The 25066-nt window shown below is 44.8% G+C and overlaps 1 protein-coding gene across 2 annotated transcripts in view; it reads right to left on the bottom strand.

The window, feature by feature from the left end:
* ubash3bb (ubiquitin associated and SH3 domain containing Bb) overlaps positions 1–25066 on the bottom strand; it is a 49510-nt gene that overhangs the window by 4802 nt on the left and 19642 nt on the right. Inside the window, exons 2-13 of one of the 2 annotated variants that reach the window (XM_040006337.1) lie at positions 13054–13107; positions 9226–9412; positions 5426–5624; positions 4867–5036; positions 4548–4756; positions 3885–4029; positions 3678–3804; positions 3467–3586; positions 3275–3367; positions 3035–3179; positions 1137–1243; positions 929–1038 (exon numbers count right to left, since the gene is read on the bottom strand). In XM_040006337.1, the coding sequence (XP_039862271.1) occupies positions 929–1038; positions 1137–1243; positions 3035–3179; positions 3275–3367; positions 3467–3586; positions 3678–3804; positions 3885–4029; positions 4548–4756; positions 4867–5036; positions 5426–5624; positions 9226–9412; positions 13054–13107 (1666 nt within the window). The remainder of the gene's footprint in view (positions 1–928; positions 1039–1136; positions 1244–3034; positions 3180–3274; positions 3368–3466; positions 3587–3677; positions 3805–3884; positions 4030–4547; positions 4757–4866; positions 5037–5425; positions 5625–9225; positions 9413–13053; positions 13108–25066) is intronic. The other variant, XM_040006338.1, reaches the window with a different exon arrangement.

Here is a 25066-nt window from a genome sequence, read left to right as displayed (position 1 = left end):
TGAAAACGATGTTTTAATCTCAATGGGACTTTTCCTGGTAAAATAAAGGTTAAATAAATAAAAATTATACTTCACAGTGTCATCCAGCAGAGCGCAGCACAGTCAGTGTGAGTATGAGAAGTTAATGACCCTCAGTGAACATCAACAGGAACATGAACTGCAGCGTGGACAGATCCTGTACTGTGATGGCACAAAGCTACGGCAGCGTTTAGTTTACCGTTGCTAAAAACACATAAAACTGCTTTTTTGTTCCGTTTAATTGAAAAGGGAAACCAAAGTAAAACCAGAGGGAAACGCACGCACTTCACTTTTTGACTTTGCGTTATCTGTTGTCATTTGGGCATTTCCAATCTTCCGTAGCCATGTTTGGTTTGACTGTTTCACATTAACACCCTGGATAAACACTAAAGCCTCAGTGACGTGAGACACATCAACTCATTTCCCCCCAATGAGCCACCCAGAGAACAAACGTTATCTAAAGAGGAAGTTTAGTCTGGTAGGAACCCACAAACATGATGGTAGAAACTGTGCACATGAGAGCTTCCAGTCGCTTCCCTGCTTTTCAAGTCGGATCAGAGAGCTGAGGATGAGCGAGCTGGGCACTAAAAACAATTTAGAGTAAATGCACATGTTCCTTATTTAAACTGAAACCATGTTAGACAGTAGGGCTCGTGTTGGTTCATCACATGATTTCAGAAATGTCCCGTTCACAGTTTGTTATTGTCTGATCCTCCAAAACCCGTCAAAGAAATACAGCTTTGACTGTGTTTTCCTCTATACAGTGAACGCACCCCTGTTTTTGCACAAATGGGCTGGAGGAGAGGAGGCTGGGAAGCCAGACGGAAGCAGTGACGGATGGGCAGAAAGGTGGAATGTAACAAAGACAATAAAACAGATGCACCAGATGAAAAGAGGTGTGTGAGCGGACCTTTCGGACGACTTGGATGAAGTCCTTGGCGCTCTGTGGGCTGCGGCCCTGCAGCTGGCGCGTGCAGGCCTCTAAGGAAGAAGCGTGGGCTACAATCAGCACGTTGTTTCCTACGGAGAGTGGAAACCCAGGTGGGATGCACAAAGACATGAACATGCTGATCTTTAAACGTTCCACATCTGCAGCAGCTCTGCTGTGTGTCTCTTACCACTGTTTTTGCAGTCTGACAGGATGTCTTTGGTTACTTGATAGCTCCGACTCATGTAGTTCTCGTAGGACTCGGACACAGTGAGCTTGCTGACTGGGATCAGAGGTCTGCATTGAGATAAATAATTAGTGAAACATGTTAGGCAGAGTAAGTGTCTTCTTTGTGCCTTTGAGTGGGCGTGGACTGCGGTTTGGGAGATGGCGTAAGACTCGCTCTGGATCCTTCAGTCCATCAGAACTACAGAGGAGATCTCTGCAGGCCAGGCGGACATACACAGGGTTCCTGCTGGCGTGTTACAAACCCTGCTGCTCCTGCTTCAACCCCCCAAAAGTTGGGACTCAGTGTAAAATCCGTAAAAGCAGAATGCAACGATTAGCAAACCTCTTAATCCTGTACAGTGTTTTAATCACAACAGAAGTCAAATGCTTACACTAAGACATTTTCTATTTTATGGAAAATATTAGCTCATTTTATCCCAAAACACGGCCTTGTAGGTTTACAGTTGTGCCGTACTCCTTCCATTTCTGAATGATTGCTTGAACAGTGCTCCGTGGGATGTTCAAGGCTTGGGAAATCTTTGTGTAGCCTAAGCCTGCTTTAAATGTCTCAGTAACTTTATCCCTGACCTGTCTGCTGTGTTCTTTGGACTTCATGGTGTTGTTGCTCCCAATGTTCTCTTAGACAACCTCTGAGGCCGTCACAGAGCAGCTGTATCTGTACTGACATTAGATTACACACAGGTGCATGTTGCAGGTTCATGTTTGTGGCTGTAATGTGACAAAATGTGGGAAAGTTCAAAGGGGGCCGAATACTTTTGCAAGCCACTGTATATCATCTACAAAAAGATTCAGAGAATCTGGAGCAGCGGCTGTGCACAAGGCTGAATATCACTAATGCAAACAGTCACGACTCTGTGCACGGGTTCAAGAACACTTCCAGAACACAGCCCGCTGTGCCACGCGGGCAGGTTAAAGCTGTGTCGCACACATCATCTCTGGACCCAAGCTCATTCAACATGGACCGACGGAAGATGGAAAACTGCTCTGTGATCAGACAAACTCAACATTTGTAACGTCCTGTGGACTAAAGAGCAGCGGGACTGTCTGGCTTGTTATCACGTAGTTCAAAAGTCTCCACCTCTGATGGGATGAAGGAGATGGTGGAACGACACAGCAACATGTGCTGCCATCCCGACCGTGTCCTTTCCAGGGAAGAACCGTCCATATTTCTGTGAAACCACACAGAGTTACGACAGTGTGGCTTCACAGTACAAGAGTGTTGAACTGGCCTGCAGACCACCAGCGGAAACATTGAGAACATCATGAAACAAAGAAGACGACATGACCGAGGAGAGTCGAGCAGCTACGATCCTCTGTGAGACCACAGCGGGACAACCTGGGCCACAGGTCCAGCAGCTGCTCTCCTCACGTCCAAACATTTATGGACTGTTGGTAGAAGAGTTGCTGCCCAGCTACAGCCAGGACACGTTGCTGCCATTAAATAAAATATGAGCTAATATTATTCTTCAAATGGTCCTTTCTCTTTTTTAACATCTGATATATTTTCTGCGCTCTACTGTGAGTGAAATACAGTTCATGGTAAATGGACTGATTCTGATACAGAGCTTCTCTCTCGCTTCATACAACACATTCACACTTGGCGTTAGTATATTTGTAGATTAGAGGGATGCAGACTGGCAGGGATCGAACCACCAACCTTCCCATCATCACATGACCAGCATTCATACCATTGCTTTCTGTGTGGATTTATATTTACAGTTGTATAGATACGTCTTAGTTTCTCTCCGTATTAGAGGTGTGAAATATGCAACTCTAACACGGCACAGTTAGCATCCAAAGTCCCCACACAAGCAAAAGCCGCTGCTCGGCAGTCATCACCTGTAAGTTGTGTCAACACTGAAGTGTGCAACAGCCAGGTCGGTGGGAGGTATCCACGCAGGCATCGAGCTCCCAGACACCCACTTGGTCCATTCGAAAAGCCCCGGCTCCACTCGCACCTTCAGCTTGCTGTCCTGCTGTAAACCTGTTCGCACAAACCAAATGTCGTAGATAAAAAAGAAACGCACTATCTCGATGTGTCGGCACGACTGCTGGTGCACAGGCCGGACCCGTTTTTACCTTTCAGGATGTTCTGTGCAGTCTGAACACATCGCAGAGCGGGAGAGCAGTACACAAAGTCTATGGCTGTGTTGCTCTCTAACAGGGCTTCACCTGGAGAAGAAAGCAAAGCACACGTGCAAAAACAAAAATGTCAGCCTGCTCATCAGCAGCAGGTGTTTTACACCATTCACATCTGCACCAGTCACGTACCCACAAGCCGGGCCTGGGTGGATCCAAACACAGTAATGGGAGCATCCATGTCATAGTCTCTCTGTCCTCCCCACAGAGGCAGACTGGGAGGCATGTTCAGGTTGGAACGTACGTATCTACCTGCAGAGGCGGGAAGAAAAGTACCGCTGCATGTCCAAACCTCACCGTGAGACGCACAAAGACAGTAATGAAGGTGTGTGGACGTGCTCACCTTTACTATCTGAGCAGAGGGAGAGCCAGTGTTTGCCAAAGACCACATCCATCCTCTCACCGTGGCGGCACACGAAAAGAGTCCGCTTGGGTTGCCGAGAGTGACCCCCGCTGATCCGCAGGACCTGCTGAACATCCGAGTAACAGGGCGCTTGAACATTTGGACAGATAACAGCAACATTTAGTGCGCGGTTCACAGGTTGAGTACCTGCATTGGATGACAGATGAGACTAAGGGACGGTGTGTCCCCGGGACTTGTGCTATCGGGACGGCGGCTGTCCAACAGTCCATCGAACAGGCCTCTGTCTTTACTGCCCTTGTCACTGGCCTCACAGCTGAAGAACGAGTGGGAGCTGTGGTTGGTGGAAAAACACTGTCACTGTAAATCTGGTGCTACGCGAATAAAATGGAATTGAACTGAGCTGAGAGACGTGTGTGATGTGAACCTTTAAATATTCTGATTGTTTCTTTGGATCCTGAGAAGTAAGGTTAATGTTGCCATATGGAAACACAGCGAGGCGGGGCGTGGTCTGCGATGCCGCTGCAGGTGAGATGGATGCACCTGGGCGGCATCTGCAATCATGCTTAAAATCTGTGCTCTGTCTGAGTCAGTGCTGTTGTAGTCGATGTGGATGTCAAGCTGTGAGCTGTAAAGCTGCAGCCGAGTTTGTGAACAGCAACCGTGTGCGGCCAATAAAGTGTGTAAGACGCTGAAAAGCACGAACATGTGGACGGGTCCGCCGTGGTTTTGTTACGCACAGATTCTTTGGTTTGGGCTAGCTGCAGACGCACTGTGCAAAGCCTACAGTCATCAGTGAATGTGCACGCTCATAAATATTCAGCAGCAACGTTCCTCGTGTGCTACACTTACGCATGAAACACCCAGGTGTCAGATTCATCCGCCAGGCTCACATAGTTCTCAGGCAGCAGGCCGGACAGCCCGGTGGCGAGCGAGGTCCCGTACACCCAGCCCTCGCTGGTACTGTTCTGATCCACGGGAGACATAAAGACGAAATCCCCGGGAACCAGCTCCAGCTCATCGTCGTTCTGTGGCACGTAGGGGTACATCACCCTCAGGGTCTGCATCGGCCAATCACAGACAAGCAGAACATACAGACATCACTACTCAATAGCTGTCCTCAGTGTGTGCAGTTCTGGAGCATGCGGGGTTTAGTCTGAATATCAGCTACCTCGTGGTTAGCAAAACGAATGTCCCGGGAGAACAGAACAGCCAGCCAATCACATCCCAGCTTCACTTCAATGCCCTTAGCGAGTTTCTCTAGTGAGGGGAGGTGATCACTGGGGAAGTTGTAGGCTAGAGTTACATGGAGCTGCTTCTTGTGAGGCTCCACGTGGACTTCTGACAGAGACAGAGGGACAGGAGACATGTCACACAGGGACTGCTTTCAGAACGAAGGCGCACTTTGCTTTCAATCTGAAGAAACCTGTGTCTGTTTTTTTCTTTAATGCTAAACAACCAAAATATAACAGAGCATCCGCTCTGATAAGATGTGGGCGTGTCGCTGTACTCGGAGTGACAGAATGAGCGAGGCCTTCAATAAGCTGTTAAGAACGCCGTTCACAACAAGCACAAAGGCAGTCAGCATGCATTACTCTGTGACAACAGTGAAGTGATGCTGACAGACGGTGACACACTGTGAAAGATGGAACAGACTGACAGGAAGACACACGTCTTTAATATCAGAAAGCATTGTGGGTGCAGATATCCCTCACGCTCGTACTTCTTACCTGCCTTCCTGACAGCCTCTGCAGCAAAGTCAGCTGCAAACAGCTTGAGGATATCGGCCACCTGCTCCTCCACGAAAAGACCGATGAAGTTAGAAGATGTGTAGAGCTCCAAAGGCAGCGGGCTGGGAAACCGACCCCGCCACTGCTGTACGCTGGCCTGGAGGGCTTCGCACAGAGCTTCTACTTTGTGGTCTGCACACTGTGTAAGCAAGAAGAGATGGTCAGAGTGAGGGCTGGGTGCCATACTGATGCACATCTGTGGAGTCTCTGGAATATAACAATGGTGCTGCTCATTAAGAAATATCTGCTGCATAAAGAAGATGTAAACATGCAGAACGACAACATACAGTTTTAGAGTGCTACACAGTTGTGTAGTTCGCTTTTTTGTAAAGTTCACAAAACTCTCACGTGTGTGGATGTTACGCTATTTCCTCTTGTTTTGAAAGCTTCTTTTGTGGCTTCCTGTGGTTTATTACTTTCCTTTTTTAACTTCCTCCTTTGATGTTTTCCCACCATTGTATTTGCCTTGACTCAGTTCACTTGTCTTATTGTCCCTCCTCCCTATTTCAGATATTCGTATTTACCAGAAATGTCTTCAATCTTAAAGATTTTGTACAAAGATCTCTCTTCTGGCTCTTGGAGGAGGCGGACGCATTTTTCACCCTCTCCTTCCCTTATCTTCCCTGCTGCTGCTTCTATGTCCTTGTCTTGTCTGACTCTAACCCTGAGAGAGTCTCTCTTTCTCACTCTTGTTCTCTAAAACTAAAGAAGAACTATGGATTTGATCAACTGGTCCCTTAACGCAATTGGCACTCTATTCTCAACGAGAAGCCTGGGTTCGAGAGAGCCAGAGTGTCCTGAAGGGACGTTCCCTGCTGGATACACGATGGACGGGTGGCAGAAGTGGCGTGTTGTGTGCCTGGCGAGACTATCTATCGAGGACATTGAAGACATCTACTTATTCGGACCCATGATAACAGGGCTCTTGCTGTTTGGAGCTGCCTTGGCCCTGGCTTACCAGAAAGTGAAAAAAGCAGTGACTGCTGTTCAAAACCCCACAAGGCTCGCCGCTCTGATGGAAACTGTGGGAAGAGCGGTGAGTGCTCAGACTGTCCTTAGTGAACGAAATATGGGAAAGATCTTGGAGGAGCTCAGGGCTCTTCAAAGAGAGATACACCTGGAGACCAGTGATGGACATTAGAACGAGTGTAAAATGGGTGCAGTTCGACCTAAAACCAGTTACCTACATCTATAATGCGGCTATACCCCCACCCCCGACGGCGCCAGCTGCTTGAAGCTTGACGCCAAGGAGAACAACAACATTCTTCCAGGAGATACGAGAACGAGAACGAACTGACTCAAGGCCACCTGCGTAGGCTGCGGACTGTTGATCTTAGCCCAACAGGCTAAAGGACACTTTCTCAGGCTGAACTCAGGACACACACCCCGACACGCACACATGCACACTGATACTGATATGCACTCACCACACTCCCTTCCCCGGATCCAACGCCTCCTCCCATGCTTACCTCCCCCATGGAGACAGCGGCTCAGCTGGAGGCGCGAGGACTCGCAGCGTCCGTGACGACTGTGTACATCGGTGTACCCCCGCCCTTATGTTGCTTGTCTGTGTTTCATGGCGTTACAGTGTGATCATATCTGTGCTTCTTTACGTGCTATGGAGTTTTTGTGTTTTCTCCTCATGGTGACTCACTGGTTGGAAGTCATGATGGGCAGAACCCTTTTTTTCTCCTGACTTTGCCCCCATATGTTACATATTTCACTGTCTATCCCTTCTTTTGCTGCCTCGCCTGACCTGTCTCCCCAATGTAAGTTTGTATATTGTATTGTCTGTATGGTCGACTGGGTCTGTCATCTCAGCTGCAGGCAACTGCAACTGACAAATAAAGCTTATCCTTCAATTAGTTCTTCAATTTTTTTTACGATTCAGTTCTTACTCATCTCTAAGGCTACGTTCACACTGCAGGTCTTTATGCTCAATTCCAATGTTTTGATCAAATCGATTTTTTTGTCTGGTTGTTCACACTACAAATAAAATGTGACAGCAAACGCGCTCTGGTGTGAACGGTTCACGGCCCTCAAAGCGGCCACATGCGCAAAAGAAGACGTCACACACAACGCGCTCTGTTTACGGAAGTAAAAATGGCGGCTACATGTGGGCTCAAAATGTGGTCATAAATATTTTGTACTTGTAAATCAGTTTTGTGTGTGTAAAAAAGATTTGTGTGTGGACTTAGCCAAAAAAAAACCCCTGCAAGTTACAAGTACGAATTCTGACCCTATTTTTCTTCCTTTCATCTGATTGGTCAATGTCATGTCAATCACAAATGTAACAATCCAATCAGAGAACAGATGGGTTTGGCTGTCGGAGGGGCGCTTTTTTGAACTGCAGGTCTTTGAAGTGAATAAATGCCCTTTTACATGCCAACCCAGCGTTTTCCTTCATCACCACGACGGAAAACAGTCTGTGGTCGTCCGAGTTTGGTGATTTTTGTGTCACAGGACTACGTGTTTAATACAGGGACTTCCACAGCCTTTTCAACAGCGCTGCGGACCGCGGGGTGGGGGCGGGCAGTGTTTTGGAAATGACAGTCTTCATTACAAAGCTTTCTTCGTTATGAATTAGCATACATGTTTTTATTGAACATTTGAAGAACTAGCAAAAAAACCAGAAACTCTTGTAGTTCACATAAAGTCAGAGATAGAAAAGACAAGGAGCAGGTGCATCTAGTACAGGTAGAGCTGCTGCAAAAACCCACAGAGCCCAGCAGCCAGCAACAAATTCTGGATCCTTTGCTTTTAGTTAGCAGTTAGCATTAGCAGCACATCCTGCGTCCGATGTGAAAGGACTTTTATGCTGCGCAATGTGACTCACAGCCATGGTCCCAGGTCAGCCCTGACTTTGTGTTAAACTAATCCTAAAGTAATAATGTTATTTCTAACCACTGATATACCACAACTTTATCCTTTCAACAGCTGCTGAAAGTTAGGGGACCTAGCTGCTATCGGATATTTATATAGAGATCCTCCAGCTTCAAACTGTATCACCCTTCAAGGACCTGCAGTTCAAAAAAGCGCCCCTCCGACAGCCAAACCCATCTGTTCTCTGATTGGATTGTTACATTGGCCAATCAGATGAAAGGAAGAAAAATAGGGTCAAAATTCATACTTGTAACTTGCAGGGTTTTTTTTTTTGGCTAAGTCCACACACAAATCTTTTTTACACACACACACACACACACACACACACACACACACACACACACACACACACACACACACACACACACACAAATTCTGTTTACACATACAAAACTGATTTACACGTACAAAATATTTATGACCACATTTTGAGCCCATAGCTACAGAGCTAGTAGGTGTTGTTGCAGCAGTCTATCAATTTCTCCGGTGCTGATGATTGGCGTCTGTCTTGTGTCAGTGACGTAAAAGACAGATTTGTGCCGTTCACACTGTCACAACATGATCGGATACGGGTCGCATAGGGTCAAAAAAGTTGGATTTGATGCGCTTTCGCCTGCACTGTGAACGTAGCCTATGACAGCTGGTCGTTAGTAGACACTACGAGCTCTGATGGCACCGTCACATGTATTTTCCTATTAACACTGTTGATGCTGTTTCAGTGATAAGCCAAAGCTTACCTTAAACTATTCAGATAAATAACTTTATGCACAAGGACAAAGAAGAAAATAATCTATCCAGATATCGACGACTACAACTGTTGAATTTCAACCATGAAAGTTAAATCCAGTATAACTCACCATGAAGAACTGGCAGAGAGTAATATGGGGGAAAATGTTGTGGGCTTTGTTCTTGCCACAGGTGATCCGGCTCTGCTGCCAGAAATGGGAAAGCTGGTTCTGAAGGGGCCCGCTGGGTCGCAGGTAGAGGACGTACTCTCTCGGCAGCGGGTCGTCCAAGAACGGGTCGTCCACGTGTGAAAACAGCCTGTGTGTGACATGGAAACGTCTCACATCGTGCTGCTGTGACATGTCGTACATTTACTTTCACATGAAACCTTGAAAGAAGAAACGGGTAAGTGCACATATCTGACAGTGGATTATTTCAGCTGTGCAGCCAGATTACTGCCGGAGCCCTGCAGCTCACTTCGAAGTGGAACATTTCCTGTTTGGAGACTCTGGGACATAAAACGCTCCCCCTCGTCTGCTTATTGGCTCACAATGCTGCTCTCGCCCGGAGCATGGACAGCAGTATTCGACTGAATGTACTCTTTGGCTTTCAAGAAAACTAATTTTCTTCAGATTATTGGAACAGCCAAATACCCTCATATGAACACTATCCTCCACATCTAGAGCTTAAAAGGCCCAGAACAGTGTTTGTTTTTAGGCCCACAAGGATAACACTGACTGTTAGAACGTGAGCACTGACCACCCTGACAATACTCAATTCAGTTTCATTTCCATACAGCGCCAAATCACAACAACAGCCCACTCAAGGTGCTTTATATTGTAAGGAAAAGACCCTACAGAGAAAACCACAACAATCATATGACCCCCTCAAGCACTTTGGCGACAGTGGGAAGGAAAAGCTCCCTTTAAACAGGAAGAAACCTCCAGGCTCAGGGAGGGGCGGGGCCATCTGCTGCGATCGGTTGGGGTGAAATGACAATCAAATGAAAATGAGAAAAAGCAGAATCGAGTGAGTCGAGGCCGTCTTTGCACACGAATCATTTAGGTGTTAACGTGCACTGCACAAATACTGATTGTGCTGTGTTCCTGACCCCGCCCCCTCTACCTCTAAAGATAGATTTTTCTCTATCCATCTTTAAATTTGAAAATCAGCCGTGTTTTTCTGACAGTCGGGTAGAAGAGGGTTAGTCGTCACTATTGTGTCTGCTGTTCCTGATTATGATCATCTGTTTATCGGCTCACACAACAGGGATCTTCGATCCAGCGAACGTGGCTCGTGCATCTCTGGGCTTTGTATTCTACAGTGCGCCGTCCTCGGCTTCTTGTTTCTCAGATTATCTCCTGCCATCAACCAGGATGTCTTTTCTCATATGTCCCACGCAGCGGACGCTCATCCACTTCAGACACGTTCTCAAGTGGAAATGAAAATGCTTCCTGTGTGTGGCAGGACGCACGATGCCCACTGTGAACAATGGCTGAGTGGGCACGATTCTGGTCATCTGCACTTCTATGCAAACTTTCATGATCTGTAAAGAAAGCGTTGCTGTTTTCTTCAGAGGGATTAAGAGAAGATGAGCTCTGTGCAGCAGTAAATGATAAATGCCTGTGACACATCACATCCTGTCAGAGCTGATTGTGACTTATTAAAATTTTATCAGACCATCAGTTTGACGCACACCCAACTGTTTTAATCATGACTGTTTATTCATTGCTCAACTTTTATCCCACGTGAATCAGTTTCACAATATAACAATAACAATTTCACAATATACGAACAAGCTGAGCACACCGTCCCTCCAAACCTACAAAACACAAAGTCAAACACAATAGAAAGACATACAGGAGCATAGCTTTCACTACAGTACTGTGCATTTTAAACTAGGAAGGCACTATCCTTTAAGTGAGAATTTAAACATGTGCAGACATAAATGCAAATCCAGTATATAAGATAAAAACTGAGTACAGTTTAACAGGCTTGAAGGTCAATAAATGGTAAAAGGACTGATTCTTACATAGTGCTTTATGCAACATGCCACGTCCACACGAACACTTCCTTCTATGCTTTTAGTGCTTTCTAACATTCACACACATTCAAACTCGGAGAGCAGGCTGGTGGGAGCCAGGCGTCGAACCAGCAACCCTGCGATCAGCAGATGACCTGCTCTGTATTTTCTTTAAGTTGTCTTTAGGAATAAGAAGCTCTTTTTCAGATGCTGGCAGCCTTTTTGTTCTGCTCATTGTCAATAATGTTGAAGCACATTTGGACTAATCACTCCATCAGAGCTGTTGCCGCTGGTGATCAGCCCAGTTTAGTCTGTTTGCCTTTAGAAAGACTATGTGGCTGTATCCCAATTCAGGGTCTGCAGCCTTAAAGGCCGCATTTTAAGGCCGATTACATCACAGCAACGCGACGAAGGCTGTCCCAATTCAAAGGCTGCTCGAAATGCGGCCCTAAAATGCGTCCTTCATTTCCCTGAATTTTAAGGACGTGGCGGTGTAGACTTCATGGCCCAACATATCCCAGAATGCATAGCGCGGCGGTGGGTGTGGATAATTTTGCCGAAAAAAAACGGCGGATGAGGGGCGCACAAAGAGTAAACTTTAAGTAAGTACTGAATATTATGTCACTTATTTATGTGCAAATGTTTAATAACGAAGAACATTAAAACATTACTGTTGGCCACATGTCGGCAAAGTCATGTGACATTAGTGACGTTTGTACTAACTTGGTTTTAAAGCCTTTACTTTAAAATATACGCCGTTCAATAGCTGAGCTTAATCTCACAGAGAATGATCAAAGCTCATGTAGAAACAAACAAATGAACAAAAGATTTTCTCCTTCATTTCTGTCAAACAAAGCTGTATGACACGTTTCCAGCTGTTAGTATCATGGTTGCTAGGCAACCTGGGCAGCGCAACGAAGGCTAGACCGTCCCATTTCACAAGCCTCGCACTTCCGGCCTTAGTGGTCTTTAAGTACGCGGCCCTTGTGGACCGTTAAGGCTGCGTACTTTAAGGCTGCAGACCCTGAATTGGGATACAGCCTGTGACAGCCACTCTCCACTGATGAGTCAGCAGGCGATCAGCTGAAGGGCCAGATGCAGCTCTCAGGTTCATGGTTAATCACACGGCTGCCTGATACTCTTCAGATACTGCGAGAAAATCAGAGAATCAAAGGCAAACTTGGAAAGACCGTCAGAAAGCCGGAGACCAAATTTGAAAAATGACAAACGACTCCTTGGAAGCAAAATGTAAAGAAACGAGGACTAGCTTCAGACTGGCAGAACGACGCATTTGTGCCAGTGCTTCAAATCTAAAGAGTAAGAATATTACAGCTCTTGTACTTCACTCAAGAATAGTTCAGTTCAGTTTAGATATATATGCTAGAATACAAAATGCAGTCTGTCATTAATACAACAAACATTTAAAACCAGTCACATGAAATTCAAACCTGACTGAACAAAAATCTATAAAATATTTTTTAATATTGTTGAGCCAACCAGCTACTTAAACAGATGAAGTTACACTCATGTTTGAGGTCAACTTGTACTGAGTTATTTCTGACTGCATACTGTAGAGTATAGCTGTACATGTCCCATGTAACAGTGTGAACTGGTTTATTTAAGTACAGAACGCTTTCCAGTTTAAAGTTATTGGTAACAACAAACTGCAGGTAGTGGGTTGTTGTTCAGACACTGATGAAACCAGTGTTGCTGTCAGAGTGAGCTGCTGTGACAAAAACACAGATCTGTGTCTGCATCGTCCTTTTTTCCACAAAGTGTTTGATTTACACTCAGCTGCAGTTGACCTGCAATTATTTAACACACAGTTTTAACACACTTGTCCAGCAGAGGGCGGTATACGATACATTTCACTGCCTGGTGATGTGTCCTGTACACATGATGGAAATGTGCTGTATACACGTTTAGTTGAACCTACCAGTCACATGCTGCTTGGACACTCCGACCTCCAGTCGACACCAGAGCTTTGAGTCTGTGAAAGAAGAGAGGAAGAAAAATGAAACGTACGCCTTAAAGAAAGTTCACCACAGCACTCAGAGACTGCCACAAAGGGCTTTTTTAGCTCTTTGTTTGTCTTTGAGTTAAGGAACAAGATGATCTTGTTCGCATCCTGAGGAACTTTCTGGCTAAACAACAAAACAGAAATCAGCCACACCTATGTGGATGCACACGAGGGCTCGAAAAGAAAAGAGTATGGAAAAGTTGTTGAGCATACCTAACATCGAGGTTTCTACAAACAGTGAAAAAGGAAGTCTTTGGTATTCTTCAGGTTTTACTTGTTACTCAGTATTTTTTTAATGAGTGGTCCAAACAGCAAACTCTATTTTTGTATTTTATAATAATGATGAAGCTTTTTTATGCAAATGGAACAGTAACTGGTTTAAAAATGTTTGTTTTCTGTCAGACAAAAATGGTCGCAGTGCTGCACGACCATATTAAACGCTGTTTTCCAGAGACAACCAATAAGAAACAAATCTGGCTTAAAGCGAGAGGAACTAAAACAGCTGGTCAAGAGCACGACGGAGGCTGGAGCTCAGGACCAGAGCAGGTCAGCTGCTAATCAGACGGCTGGTGCTTTAATCCTCGACTGCTCCAGTCTGCACACCAAATGGGCAAGATGTGAACCCGAGTGGTTCTCCCATCAGAGTTTGAATGTTAGATAGAAGGGAAGTGTGAATGAGGCACGTTGTGTAAAGTAAGAACCGAACAGGATTCATGCAGAGACAACGATAAACCACAGATATGAACCTGACAGCTGAAGCACATTTTAACTGAAACATCTGGAGACGGTACAAACAGTGCAGCAGCCGTTTACCCACAGAATTAGTGATGTGTCGGTCGCGGACGAAATGGCACTTAGAGCCGGATCTGTGAAGTGAACGATGCGAGCCGGCTCCTTATTGGGAGCTGTGGGGGGTTTTTTCTCCTGCCCTCTCTTTCACTTTTTTTCGCTTCACGCTGCAAGTCACCCTTGTGTTTGCGCCCCGCCCCCTCTGCTCAGCGCTGAGCAGAGGGGGCGGGGCGGTAGTTACACTCGCAACAGCAGTAGCACACAACAAGAGCAGGAGGGAGAAGGAAAGAAAGACAGCCGGGAGCAACAACAAGAGACAACACCGTCACATTGGAAAGGTACAGTAAAGAAAATGAGTGACACCAAGAAAAGAAGCAAAGTCTGGAACCATTTCAATCTTATTGACAAAACAAAGGCAAAGTGTTAGAGTCTGCAAAAAAAGGATATCATATAGAGCCGGCTCCACAAACAACAGGCACCTGAGAACTGTCCACCCACCAGTGCAATGGGAATATATATGTATATATATTATATATATATATATATATATATGCTTAATAGAAATATGCATTCGATTAGTATAATTTAAGTGATCTAGTAGCTCTGCTTTGAAGTTCAGTTCATGCTAGAAATGTGTTTTGGAGTTTGTACGTGTTTCGTCTCTAGGGGCCACCGCATATATTTATATATAAACATACATAAAGAAAACCACGTTTTTTTACATTACTAATTCCTTTTGTGCATAATTTTATATTGTTGTTGATAATTAATTAATTAAAGCAACAAAACAACCTGAAGAGCCGGCTCTCTAAAAAGAGCTGGAAATCCCATCACTACACAGAATCACTTTTGTACTACTTTTGTGAGAATATCACACAAATGTAGGCCGATGTTTCATCCAAGCATGAAAAAGTGATTTGAAACTTTTGTTTTAAAACATTAAAACAAGGCACGGATGAAAGTTATTCAAACAAATACATGTTGGCATAATTGTCTATGTAGTTACACACAGAGCAGACATGGAGAAACAGCGCTCATGGAAAACGCTCCACTTTCATCACCTGCTGTTCATGTTGACGGGTGCTGGACAGGTACCAGGGGGCTGACGCCCTGACGACGGGGGAAAGAGACAACGTTGTTCACACCGACTCTGAATCGACACGCAAAGTCAGCCAACACACACAAAATAAAAACTTAGCAAGGCTGAATGTCTTTCTGTAACTGAGACGGGTAACTGTTTATGTCTCTGTCATTATCCTCCCAGGACCTGCGTCCACATATGTGGGCATCACATTCTGGGCTGAACTAAACAAACATGGCTGCAGCTCAGTGGTGACGACCATTTGTTCCTGATGTACTTTTGTATTGGGCACATTTACAAAGAGGGAGCACCTTTTTTCCCTGTCCCATGACCGATAAAATCAGAGTTTATGAACGTTCGAACTGAAAATTTTATAATTCTTTCCGCTCCTGCTGTTGGCTCTAAATGTCAGGGTGTATGCGTGAGTGACTGCATGTTTGTGTCACACCGGGGATGGAGAAAGACCAAATGTGAGTAAAGATGAGACGCCAACATGGATCGCGAGTCAGAGGAAGCGTCAGTTCCTCACCAGCAGCAACATGGAAGATGATACGCAGCGTGTGTAGGATGATATTAGCGCCTTTCACTCAGAGTGTGAACACCACACAGGGCTGACTCCTCTTTACAATAAATTGACACTTAAGAGTTACTTGTAAAAGTGTTACTCACCCGTTGGAGTGATCATCATGGTTGTGTTTCATGTTTTCTGCTTTGTAATTCAGAGAGGGGGAAGGACAGTAGGCTGCAGTAACGGTCTGCATCCTCAGTTTGTGTGCAGGCCACAGTGAGCAGTGAAGATGAAAGAGCCACTTACACAGAGTGAACCGAAATGTGCCCTCTCACGCCTCCAGCCCAACCTGGAGCTAAAGCTGCCGAGGAAGCAGAAACGGCAGCACATCAGATTATTCAAATTACAGTCAGAGAGTGGAATTAGCCACCGCTCGGAGATACGAATCTGAACACGCTAATGTGGTTTTCATCTCCGGGCATTCAGAAGTTTATTCTGTATGCCACGAGCTATTGTTCCTGTGGGACAGGGGTACTGCATACGGCACGGTCTGAAGGTTTGAAAGCACAAAGCTGGTGAGCAAACTAGCCTCCAAATGAATGCTGAGGCTGCTTTTCACCCTCCACAACAAAACTATTCCTGCCAGCTTAATAAAGCAGTAGTTGCATCAGGATCTTTGCGTCGTCTCCTCGCCGCAGATATGAAAGATGATGTTTTTCCTGCCCGGTACAAGCAGACCTTATAGTGTCCACTCAGACTTCTGTTCTAAATAACTTCTCACTTGGTTTGCAGACAGACTGCACATGCAGCCTTTACACAAACAACAAAACACGTTATTTGCCATTATTCACCCATTTTATCGGAAAGGACACATAAAGTGTACACCTTACTAAAATAAGTTTGCTCTTTAAATTGCTGCGTTTGATGACTTTGTTGTGGATTGAGAATTTCTTCCAGTCAAAGCGAAGCAGACTGCACTGAGGTTGAGCTGTTGACCTGATCCGAGCTGTTAAACATAATCGTACGTATCCCAGAACATAAAGCTTTTTATGACGCCCCACGCACAGAGAAGGACAAAGCAGTACTGTTGTGTAGATGCTCTGTGAAGGGGAAGAGACAAACAGCTTCACCACAGCGAGCTCAAAAAGCTGCAGCTGAGACCACAGCAGAGACGCTGGGCTGTTTGGGTTTGACGAAGCTGCTCGTGTCCCACAGGTAAGACCTGCGTATCACTGCACACATGTGAGACGAGCAGCGGTGGCTGAAGACGCACGCACACACGCACACACACACACACACACACACACACACACACACACACACACACACACACACACACACACAGTAAAGTGAGCCAGGGCTGGAGACATTACAGACGCTTCACCTGGCTGGCATTCAGTCTGAACACAAACTGTGACTCGAGCACATCAGGCTTTCACAGCCCTTACAGCGAAAGCAGAAGCAGATTCTGTGAAACACTCGCGGTGCTGACGTGTTCGACTACACCGTCAAGCCGACACACTGTCATAACTACGACATAATGAACAGATTCAAGCGTACATGCAGTGCACTCATAAATAATGCTCCATGAGGTAAATGCTGCATATCAGCATTAAAGCACTGATAAATGTGACCTCGGAAACATGGCATCACAACCATCCTATACAGGCTTTATTAGTCAGAACTGGAAACATGAGACAGTTTCCTGCTTCTTTGTTTGTCATGACAAGAAGGCAGCTCAGTAGGAAAAAAGCTTTTGCATCACAACAGCTTTTAAAAAGACACTAAAGCCATAAAACGCAGACGCTGCACTGGACTCAAGGAAACCACAAACAGCCGACGCAGAGCCGGCGCGTAGAAACGTCCAAGAACACAAGAGAAGAGAGCAAATAAGAGCGACACACTGTACGAGCCGACACAGAAAAGAAGCAACGTGAAGGTTTAAACACACACAGAAGGCAACCAGGGAGAGTGGAACCGTCACAGTAACAAGACACAGCTGAACTCAATCTAAGCAATGACACACAGGGAAGTTCAACTAACAGACAACAGGAAACACCGGCAAACTTCCCTGAGCTCTGAGGAACACACTCTACAACTCACTGGATGACAGCACAGATCGATGTGTCCTCAGATCACACGGACGTATTCACCACTGCGAGTTTTTAAACGCGTTACTGGTACAACAGCTTGCACAGGTGGCCTTTGACCTCGATACAATTCAGTTTTGTTTTTTTACATCTCCCAGTACTGTAATGGTCCTAAGAAGCTCCACGCCGTGACAGCATGGTTCCTTCTTTGTTTCCACCTTTTAAAATGATGCTGCTGACTGGTGAATGCTAAAGTTTGCAGCTGAGACCAAAGTACCAAAAACATGCATCAGATGAAACTGTTGCAACTGTTTTCAACACATTTAGTAAAAGTAAAAAGCCAGAAATGAACGATTATAATAACATCAGTGACATCAGTCGCTTCTGAGAAAAAGCCTCTTTGTTTATTCTAGTTCGAACGAACGAGCCTCAAAAGAATCAGGAAGGAGAGAACGACAACACCAGCTAAATAACTATATAATAAACTATCTAATCTATGGTCACATCATATATAATACATAATCTCAGATTGGTGCCGGTCGCACTCTTGAGTTTGGATGACGATCAGAGGAAGTTCTCAGATAAAAAAGGCTCCACGGCTTCTTCTTCACATTAAAAAGTGTAAAACATTCATGTGGGCTGCAAGCACAGCTTGTTTCCATGAATGTACAAACATCCAGGAAGTTAGAAGAAGGGCTCAAATAAGACTTCCTCAGTGTGACTCGAGCTACAGTTGAAAGCATTTCTTTGTAAGTAAAACACGAGTTTATTTAGTCAGATGTGTGAAGAAAATGTGAGTGACAGTGACGGCGTCTGCTCTAAGAGCAGGTGAGTAACGGCTGCGTGTTTGTGGCGAGGACAGCCCCTGGTACGTGTGGGGAAAAGCAAACATGGCGTTCCAACATGGAGACCCGTCTCGATCTGCATCAAACCGCTGTGATGTTTAGAAATCACACGAGCAACATAACTACAGTGCTGTGAAGAAGGGTTTGCCCCATTCTTGTTTATTTTTGCATAACTGTCACACTTTTAGATTTCAGGTGATCAAACACATGTTCATGTGTTGATAATGATAATGTGAGTAAATGCAAAATGCAGCTTTTTAAAAATCCAGTTAATCACAGTTAATTTAGGATTTAACAAAACGCAGGAGAACTCGGCTTGGATACTTCGAACAAATCAACATTTAAAGATTACACACTTCAAGGAGTGCACATCAGACTGGAGACAGAAACGACAGAAACGTTGCTTCAGAAGATGACTTTGTGAATCTGTTGCTGTGACAATCATTTCAACAATTATTTCAAAGAACCAAAACATTTGCAATAACATGAAGCGGCACCTTAAACTCGCCCCCTCATGATCGCGTCACAGAGCTTAGAGCTTCAGAGTCTGGGTGCACATTTAAAGCAGTGAGGTCAGTTTATAAAGTCAGCAGCCACTCGTTATGGAAACTTATGCGGAGAATTCAAACGAAAAGCTGAGGTAAAAATGGTAAATGGCCTGTATTTGTATAGCGCTTTACTCGTCCCTCAGGACCCCAAAGCGCTTTACACATCCAGTCATCCACACATTCACACACTGGTGATGGCAGCTACATTGTAGCCACAGCCACCCTGGGGCGCACTGACAGAGGCGAGGCTGCCGGACACTGGCGCCACCGGGCCCTCTGACCACCACCAGTAGGCAACGGGTGAAGTGTCTTGCCCAAGGACACAACGACCGAGACTGTCCAAGCCGGGGCTCGAACCGGCAAAAAAAGTGACACAGTTTTATATTTAAAGCCATTCAAAGCTGCAGTATTGATTTCTACATGTGAAAGCTCTCTGAGTTTGAACTAGATCAAAGAAACATTTTCAAATTTGTTTCATAACTAAAAGAAAATAAAAGTGAAACTGTGTCTGGGTTCCCCTCGACAGCCTCCACTTCCTGTTCCTCGTGCTGCCTCTCAGGGTTTCCAGAGCCGTGGGCTGCCGAGTCACACGCGTCCATCAGAGGCGAGCGAGGATTGGAGGAGGAGCCTGGGTAAACACAGTGTGGAGCCTTTTCTGGGAACGAGCTAATGTCAGATTGCATCATGAAAGAAATCAGAGGCAGTGTGTTCAGAGCAGCGATGCTAGCGCAGCCTGGCGTGAGGTTTGCTGATCAAAGGGGGTGAGATCACTTGGATCTGCCTCGCTAAAGCCTCAAAGGCCAGCTACTCACCACGCCCGCAGACTTCATGATGATGGTGCAAATCTGCTCACACGCTCTCAGCCCCTCTACGCTCATCATTTTAATGCTGAGCAGCACAAAGGCACAGCCGTCAGCTCCATGTCTGACTGACCCATAAACAGCTCGGCTGCTCGCTTTCATTGCAGTTTTACTTTATTACTGGACTCCAAGTGAGGTCCTGCCAAATAACTGCACTTTAAAGCTATGAACCAGAAATGATAATAGTGGTGAATATCAAATCAAATTTATTCATATCATTCTCATGTTCCAGAGTTTGGGTGCAGCGATCGATAAAGCTCGCCTCCGTTTTTACGTCTCGTTCTGGGAAAGTCAGAAGCAACTTATCTGCAGACCTGAGGGCTCGACTTGGGTTATTCTTTGGGTTGGGTTAAACGTGCCAGGATTGGGGAGATATGATCAAATTTGCGAGTGCCTGTCAGGAGTCGGGCCGCCGCATTCTGCAGACGCGAGAGTACGGCCTGGTTAATACCAAAACAAAGACTATTGCAGCAGTCCAGCCTAGAAGAGATAAATGCATGCATCACTCTCTCAAAGTCGGCGAATGACAACATGGTCTTGGTTTTTGCAACGACCCTCAGCTGGAAAAAGCTGGTTTAATTACAGAATGTATTTGTTTGTCAAATGAGAAGGAGCTATCGAGAAACACTCGATGTTTGAGTCAACATTAAGGGACGAACAGGGGTCAGAGGGGGCGATTAGTATGGTCTCTGTTTTCTGATCATTTATATGCAGAAAATTTAATGCGAGCCAAGATTATTGTCATCAAGACAGTCAAGTAAAACTTTAGAGGAGTCTGCAGAATTGTTTCTAAGGGGAAAATAGATTTGAGAATCGTCAGCGTAACAGTGGAACGGGAGCATATACTGGGAGAAAAGTATTGGGCCAAGGACTGACCCTTGTGGGACCCCACAGGTGAGGGGGTGGATGTGGAAGAAGAGCCATTTAAGATCTGAACCATTTAAGTGCAGTACCCTTAATGTCCACACAGTTTTCCAATCCTGATAGCAGAATTCCCTGATCCACTGTATCAAATGCTGCACTTACATCTAAAAGCACTAACATGATGGGATTACCAGAATCGGTTATCAGTAAAAGATCATTAAGAACTTTTATGAGCACAGTTTCAGTGCTGTGTAGCGCTTTAAACCCAGACTGAAATGATTCCAACATGGCATTAGTCTCCAGAAAGGCAACTTTGAGACATGCACGATGCATCAAACGTATATGAAACAGACAATATGGCAATAAGAAAATAGTTGGAGGGGAGCGAGCGCTGCACTGCAAAGTCAACATTAAACGGTAGATAACGAAATGTTTTCCACTGTTTTTTAGGAATTACAGCAACTTTAATACAAAATGCCTCAAAACTGCACAGACTCTGTTTTTAATGACCAGGGCTCTCAAAATTTCAAAATCCCTGGTAGCCCTTTGGGCAGGGACTCTTCAGTTTTTGGTAGCCCAAAATAAATGTAAGTAGCCCGAATAAAAAAGAGAGCAATTTTTTGATTGATGTTTTGTTTCCTTTACAATATTATACATTAAAGTATAATATTGTAAAGGAAACAAAACATTAATCAAAAAATTGTTGAAAAACAAATTACAACATTGTATAAAAATTACAATCATCAACTCAAATACTTGGTTCTAATTGAACAGAAATTTCTATGAACTTGTAAGAACTGTGTAGGACATGAATCAGTCTGTGTCAGATCCTGAATTTGAAATTTCCGCTGAAGTCACGGGTAAGAGACAAGTGGAACCAAGATCTAGGCCATTTGCTTTTTGAAGTTTGCAAAGACTGCTAAATTTTGCCAGTGACCACTCTTTGCAACATAGTACGCTGTTCTAAACAGATTTTTCGGGTTTATTTTTAGTATGTTATTTGCAATTGGTGTTTGTTCTGGGAAAGATATTGCAGACTGAGCAATAATGCATTTCTTGCATTTCTCATGGGTTCTAATGGGGGCCTTTCTTAAAATGACTGGTCCCAGTAACAAAGGCGCTTGTCGACTCAGAAATCGAGAGAAAACCAACAACACACCCGGCAGAACATTATGTTATTTACACGGGTGGTCCGCATGTGCGCATTCGCTGTCAAAATAAAAGACGCGCACCAGATAAGAAGTTGCAACGCGCGTTTGCGTCCATATAAAAAGCACTGTTTTTGTCCGCTAGAGTGGGATTTTCACGGCACATTCCGCACCACATCTCTGTGCGTTCATCATTTGTCTGAAGCCAGCTCACCTCCTGCAACCACTTTTCCGAGAATACATGCTTCTTTTGTGGTTCGGACTCCTTCTGACATTTCTTTGGAGGTGGAGGAACACCAAAGTAATTGCTTAAAGGAGCTTCTTCGACATCTTTAAGAGTTTTAAACAAATGTCTGTCCTCCTCCAGAAAATCTTATGTATGCAAACACGCGTTGCAACTTCTTATCTTGTGCGCGTTTTTTTTTTTTTTATTTTGACAGCGAATGCGCACCTGCGGACCACTTATGTGCAGCCCCGGTTATATAGCTCGTCATATTGCAGCCACAGAAATTATTTTGTCCATGAAACCATAAAGCTGCACTTTCTTTTTGCCTTATAGTCTGATTTGTCATAACTTTTCCGTTTTGTGGTAAGCTTTTCTTTGGCTGTCACTTCTTCACCCTAACCTGTCTTATTTGGCTCAGCAGAACTAAAACTGCTGCTTTTACACAGGCATTCACATAAGCTCAGCGATTCTCTGCGCGATCAACCTCTCACATGTTTAAGCTTGCTGCGGGAGATTTCACTTGTCATGTTTGCATAGTAAGCTAACGATTGATAAGACGATGTCAGAGGAATTGGTGCACAAATTATCATCACTCACCAATCAGTGCTGTCGCTCTCTATACACAGTTCGCGCGATTGCAAAGTGAAAGCAAAAAACAAGCGCAAATTCAAATGCGACTTCAATATGTCACATATTGACAGTGGCTCACCGATGCCAATGACATAATTACCCAGCTACATTTCCGAAAGAATGCAAAAGCATTGACATATATTTTTCCTTCCTACAATAGCCCGAAGGGCAGGGCAGAGATAGATTTTGGTAGCCCGACTGGAAAAATCGCTAGCCCCGGGACGTCGGGCTAGCGATTTTGCGAGCCCTGATGACTGTCTGCAGTCTGAAACCAGTGAAATCACCATGCTGAGCTTCCTCTGTTGCTCTGCTATGTCTTTATCACACACGCCCATAGTTGCTGCTTGATTGTGTGGTTGGGTTGAAATCAGGTGACTGCCTTGGAGTATCCCATTTCTTTGCTGTCCAGTTCATTTTGCAGCGCTTGGCTGAATCTGAGCGTGGAGCTCTGTGCACAGTTCATCCTGCTACTTTCATCAGCGGTCACATCATTAATAAACAGCCAGACGTGATCAGCATTGCCTCCGCCATCTGACAGGTAATTGGCTATGCTTCAGATCACAAGTCTAATGTGGCCGGCCTTTGTGTTGTTGAGTGGAGCCGGTGATGGTAACCCCCATGTTTCCATTCATGAAGGTGTCTCCTGGTTGTAGACTTGCTCTTTAAGAGTGTTTGTGACTTGGATAGACGGTGTTAAGCTATAAGTAATAATAATTTAAGAAATAACTCTTTAATCACACACGTTAGTCATCTTCCACGTTCCTTTGAGTCTTTTGCTGCTGTTGAGCTTGGCCGGTGTTTTCGGGCCCCTCCAAATGTTTTTGCCGCCTCTCTGAGAGCTCGTTTTGTCACTCTGATAAAGTCTCCATCACTCGTACTGACTCGTAAGCTTTCAGTGAAAAGCTGTAAATATAAATTCAACAGTTTCAGATATTATGTCTGCTTCATTCGTCATATAATAACAATAATGGGGGAAGGGGACAAACTACAGAGATCACCAAAGAAATCTGTAACTGGATGATACTCCAGTATGTTCTTGTTGGGTGGACGTCTATCATAGCAAACCTTAGATTCAATGGTTAGCCAAAACATTTGAAAATTTCACTAGGAAGTCACAGAACTATTAAGAATGCTTGCTATAAGAGAAATATGGGCCCCGTGTATTTCTGGAGCCCTGGCTGTGACCACTTCCTGCATCCCGATGACACACTGACTGCTCCACAGCTGTCCCACCACCACACAGTCCCAAGAAAAGTTCAAAACCCCCTCCACCTGTGAGCATGCAGCAGAGCGAATAACAGATCGTTGGGGGGAAATGTCCCCATGTGATCATTTTCCCAAACAGTGTTGAAAAAGATAAACATGGCCTGCATGTACACAGAGCAGATTATTTTCAGGCTAAAAACACTTCTTCAGCTCTACAAATGTTTGATATTGTAAATAACACATCGAGGCTCAGTCTGGCAGCTTAAAGGCATTTGTTAGGAGGAAAAACCCTCGCTCATTCGCACCCACAGAGATGTGAAAGCAAGTTTTCCAACTGCAAAGAGATCCTCTGTTAACAGCTCACAGAGACAGGAAGAGAAACAGACAGGCAGAGAGCAACACGCCCACGCAGCGCTGCGCCGACCTGCAGCTCGTGCAGCACGTAAGGCTTCGCTGAACACAGCATGCCCCAAACAGGTGAATGTAATTAATAGCAAGTTAAACAGAAAGACTGATGACATCACAACGATAATAATTCGTGCGACGCAAAAAGCTTGAGACTAAAAGCCAAAGGAAGTGGGTTCTGGTTTGTCAGGCTGATGGAAAAAAAGACCCTTTTGTAATAAATATGTGGTCAATAGTGTGATGGTTTGCAACAGTACAAACACACACACACACACACACACATACCTGCAGATTCCTGTTAACTAGCTGGTTTACGTGCACTCGCTTCAGATTCTTGTTTTTTGCCTGATTCGTCTTCAACTCTGAGCTTGTTGCATCAGGTGATTTGAGACGCCGAGCTAAACTTAACCTAATAATCTCTGTGAAATGGAGTGTGTGTTATAGTGTGTGTCACTGAAACACCATCTATGCCACTTCTAAAGAAAAGGAACATTAGCACAGCTTCAGTCGTGGTTAACTCTGAAAAATAAATAAAATACAATCGGCTGTAGAAAAGGCAGCCTCTAATTTATCAAGCAAGAAAAATGGCTCCAGCTTTCTTCTGTTTCATATTCAATGAATTTTATAGAACAAGTTGTAAGTTAAACTTCTTTATAAATACAAATAAAAAGCTTTAAGATTTCCATTTTTTATGTGCAGCTTCTTGCTTTGCAAACACCCAGAGTAATA

This window comes from Simochromis diagramma, unplaced genomic scaffold (genome assembly GCF_900408965.1).
Source record: "Simochromis diagramma unplaced genomic scaffold, fSimDia1.1 OVJJ01000024.1, whole genome shotgun sequence".
Taxonomy (NCBI): domain Eukaryota; kingdom Metazoa; phylum Chordata; class Actinopteri; order Cichliformes; family Cichlidae; genus Simochromis; species Simochromis diagramma.
This window is presented reverse-complemented; position numbering and strand designations above follow the sequence as displayed.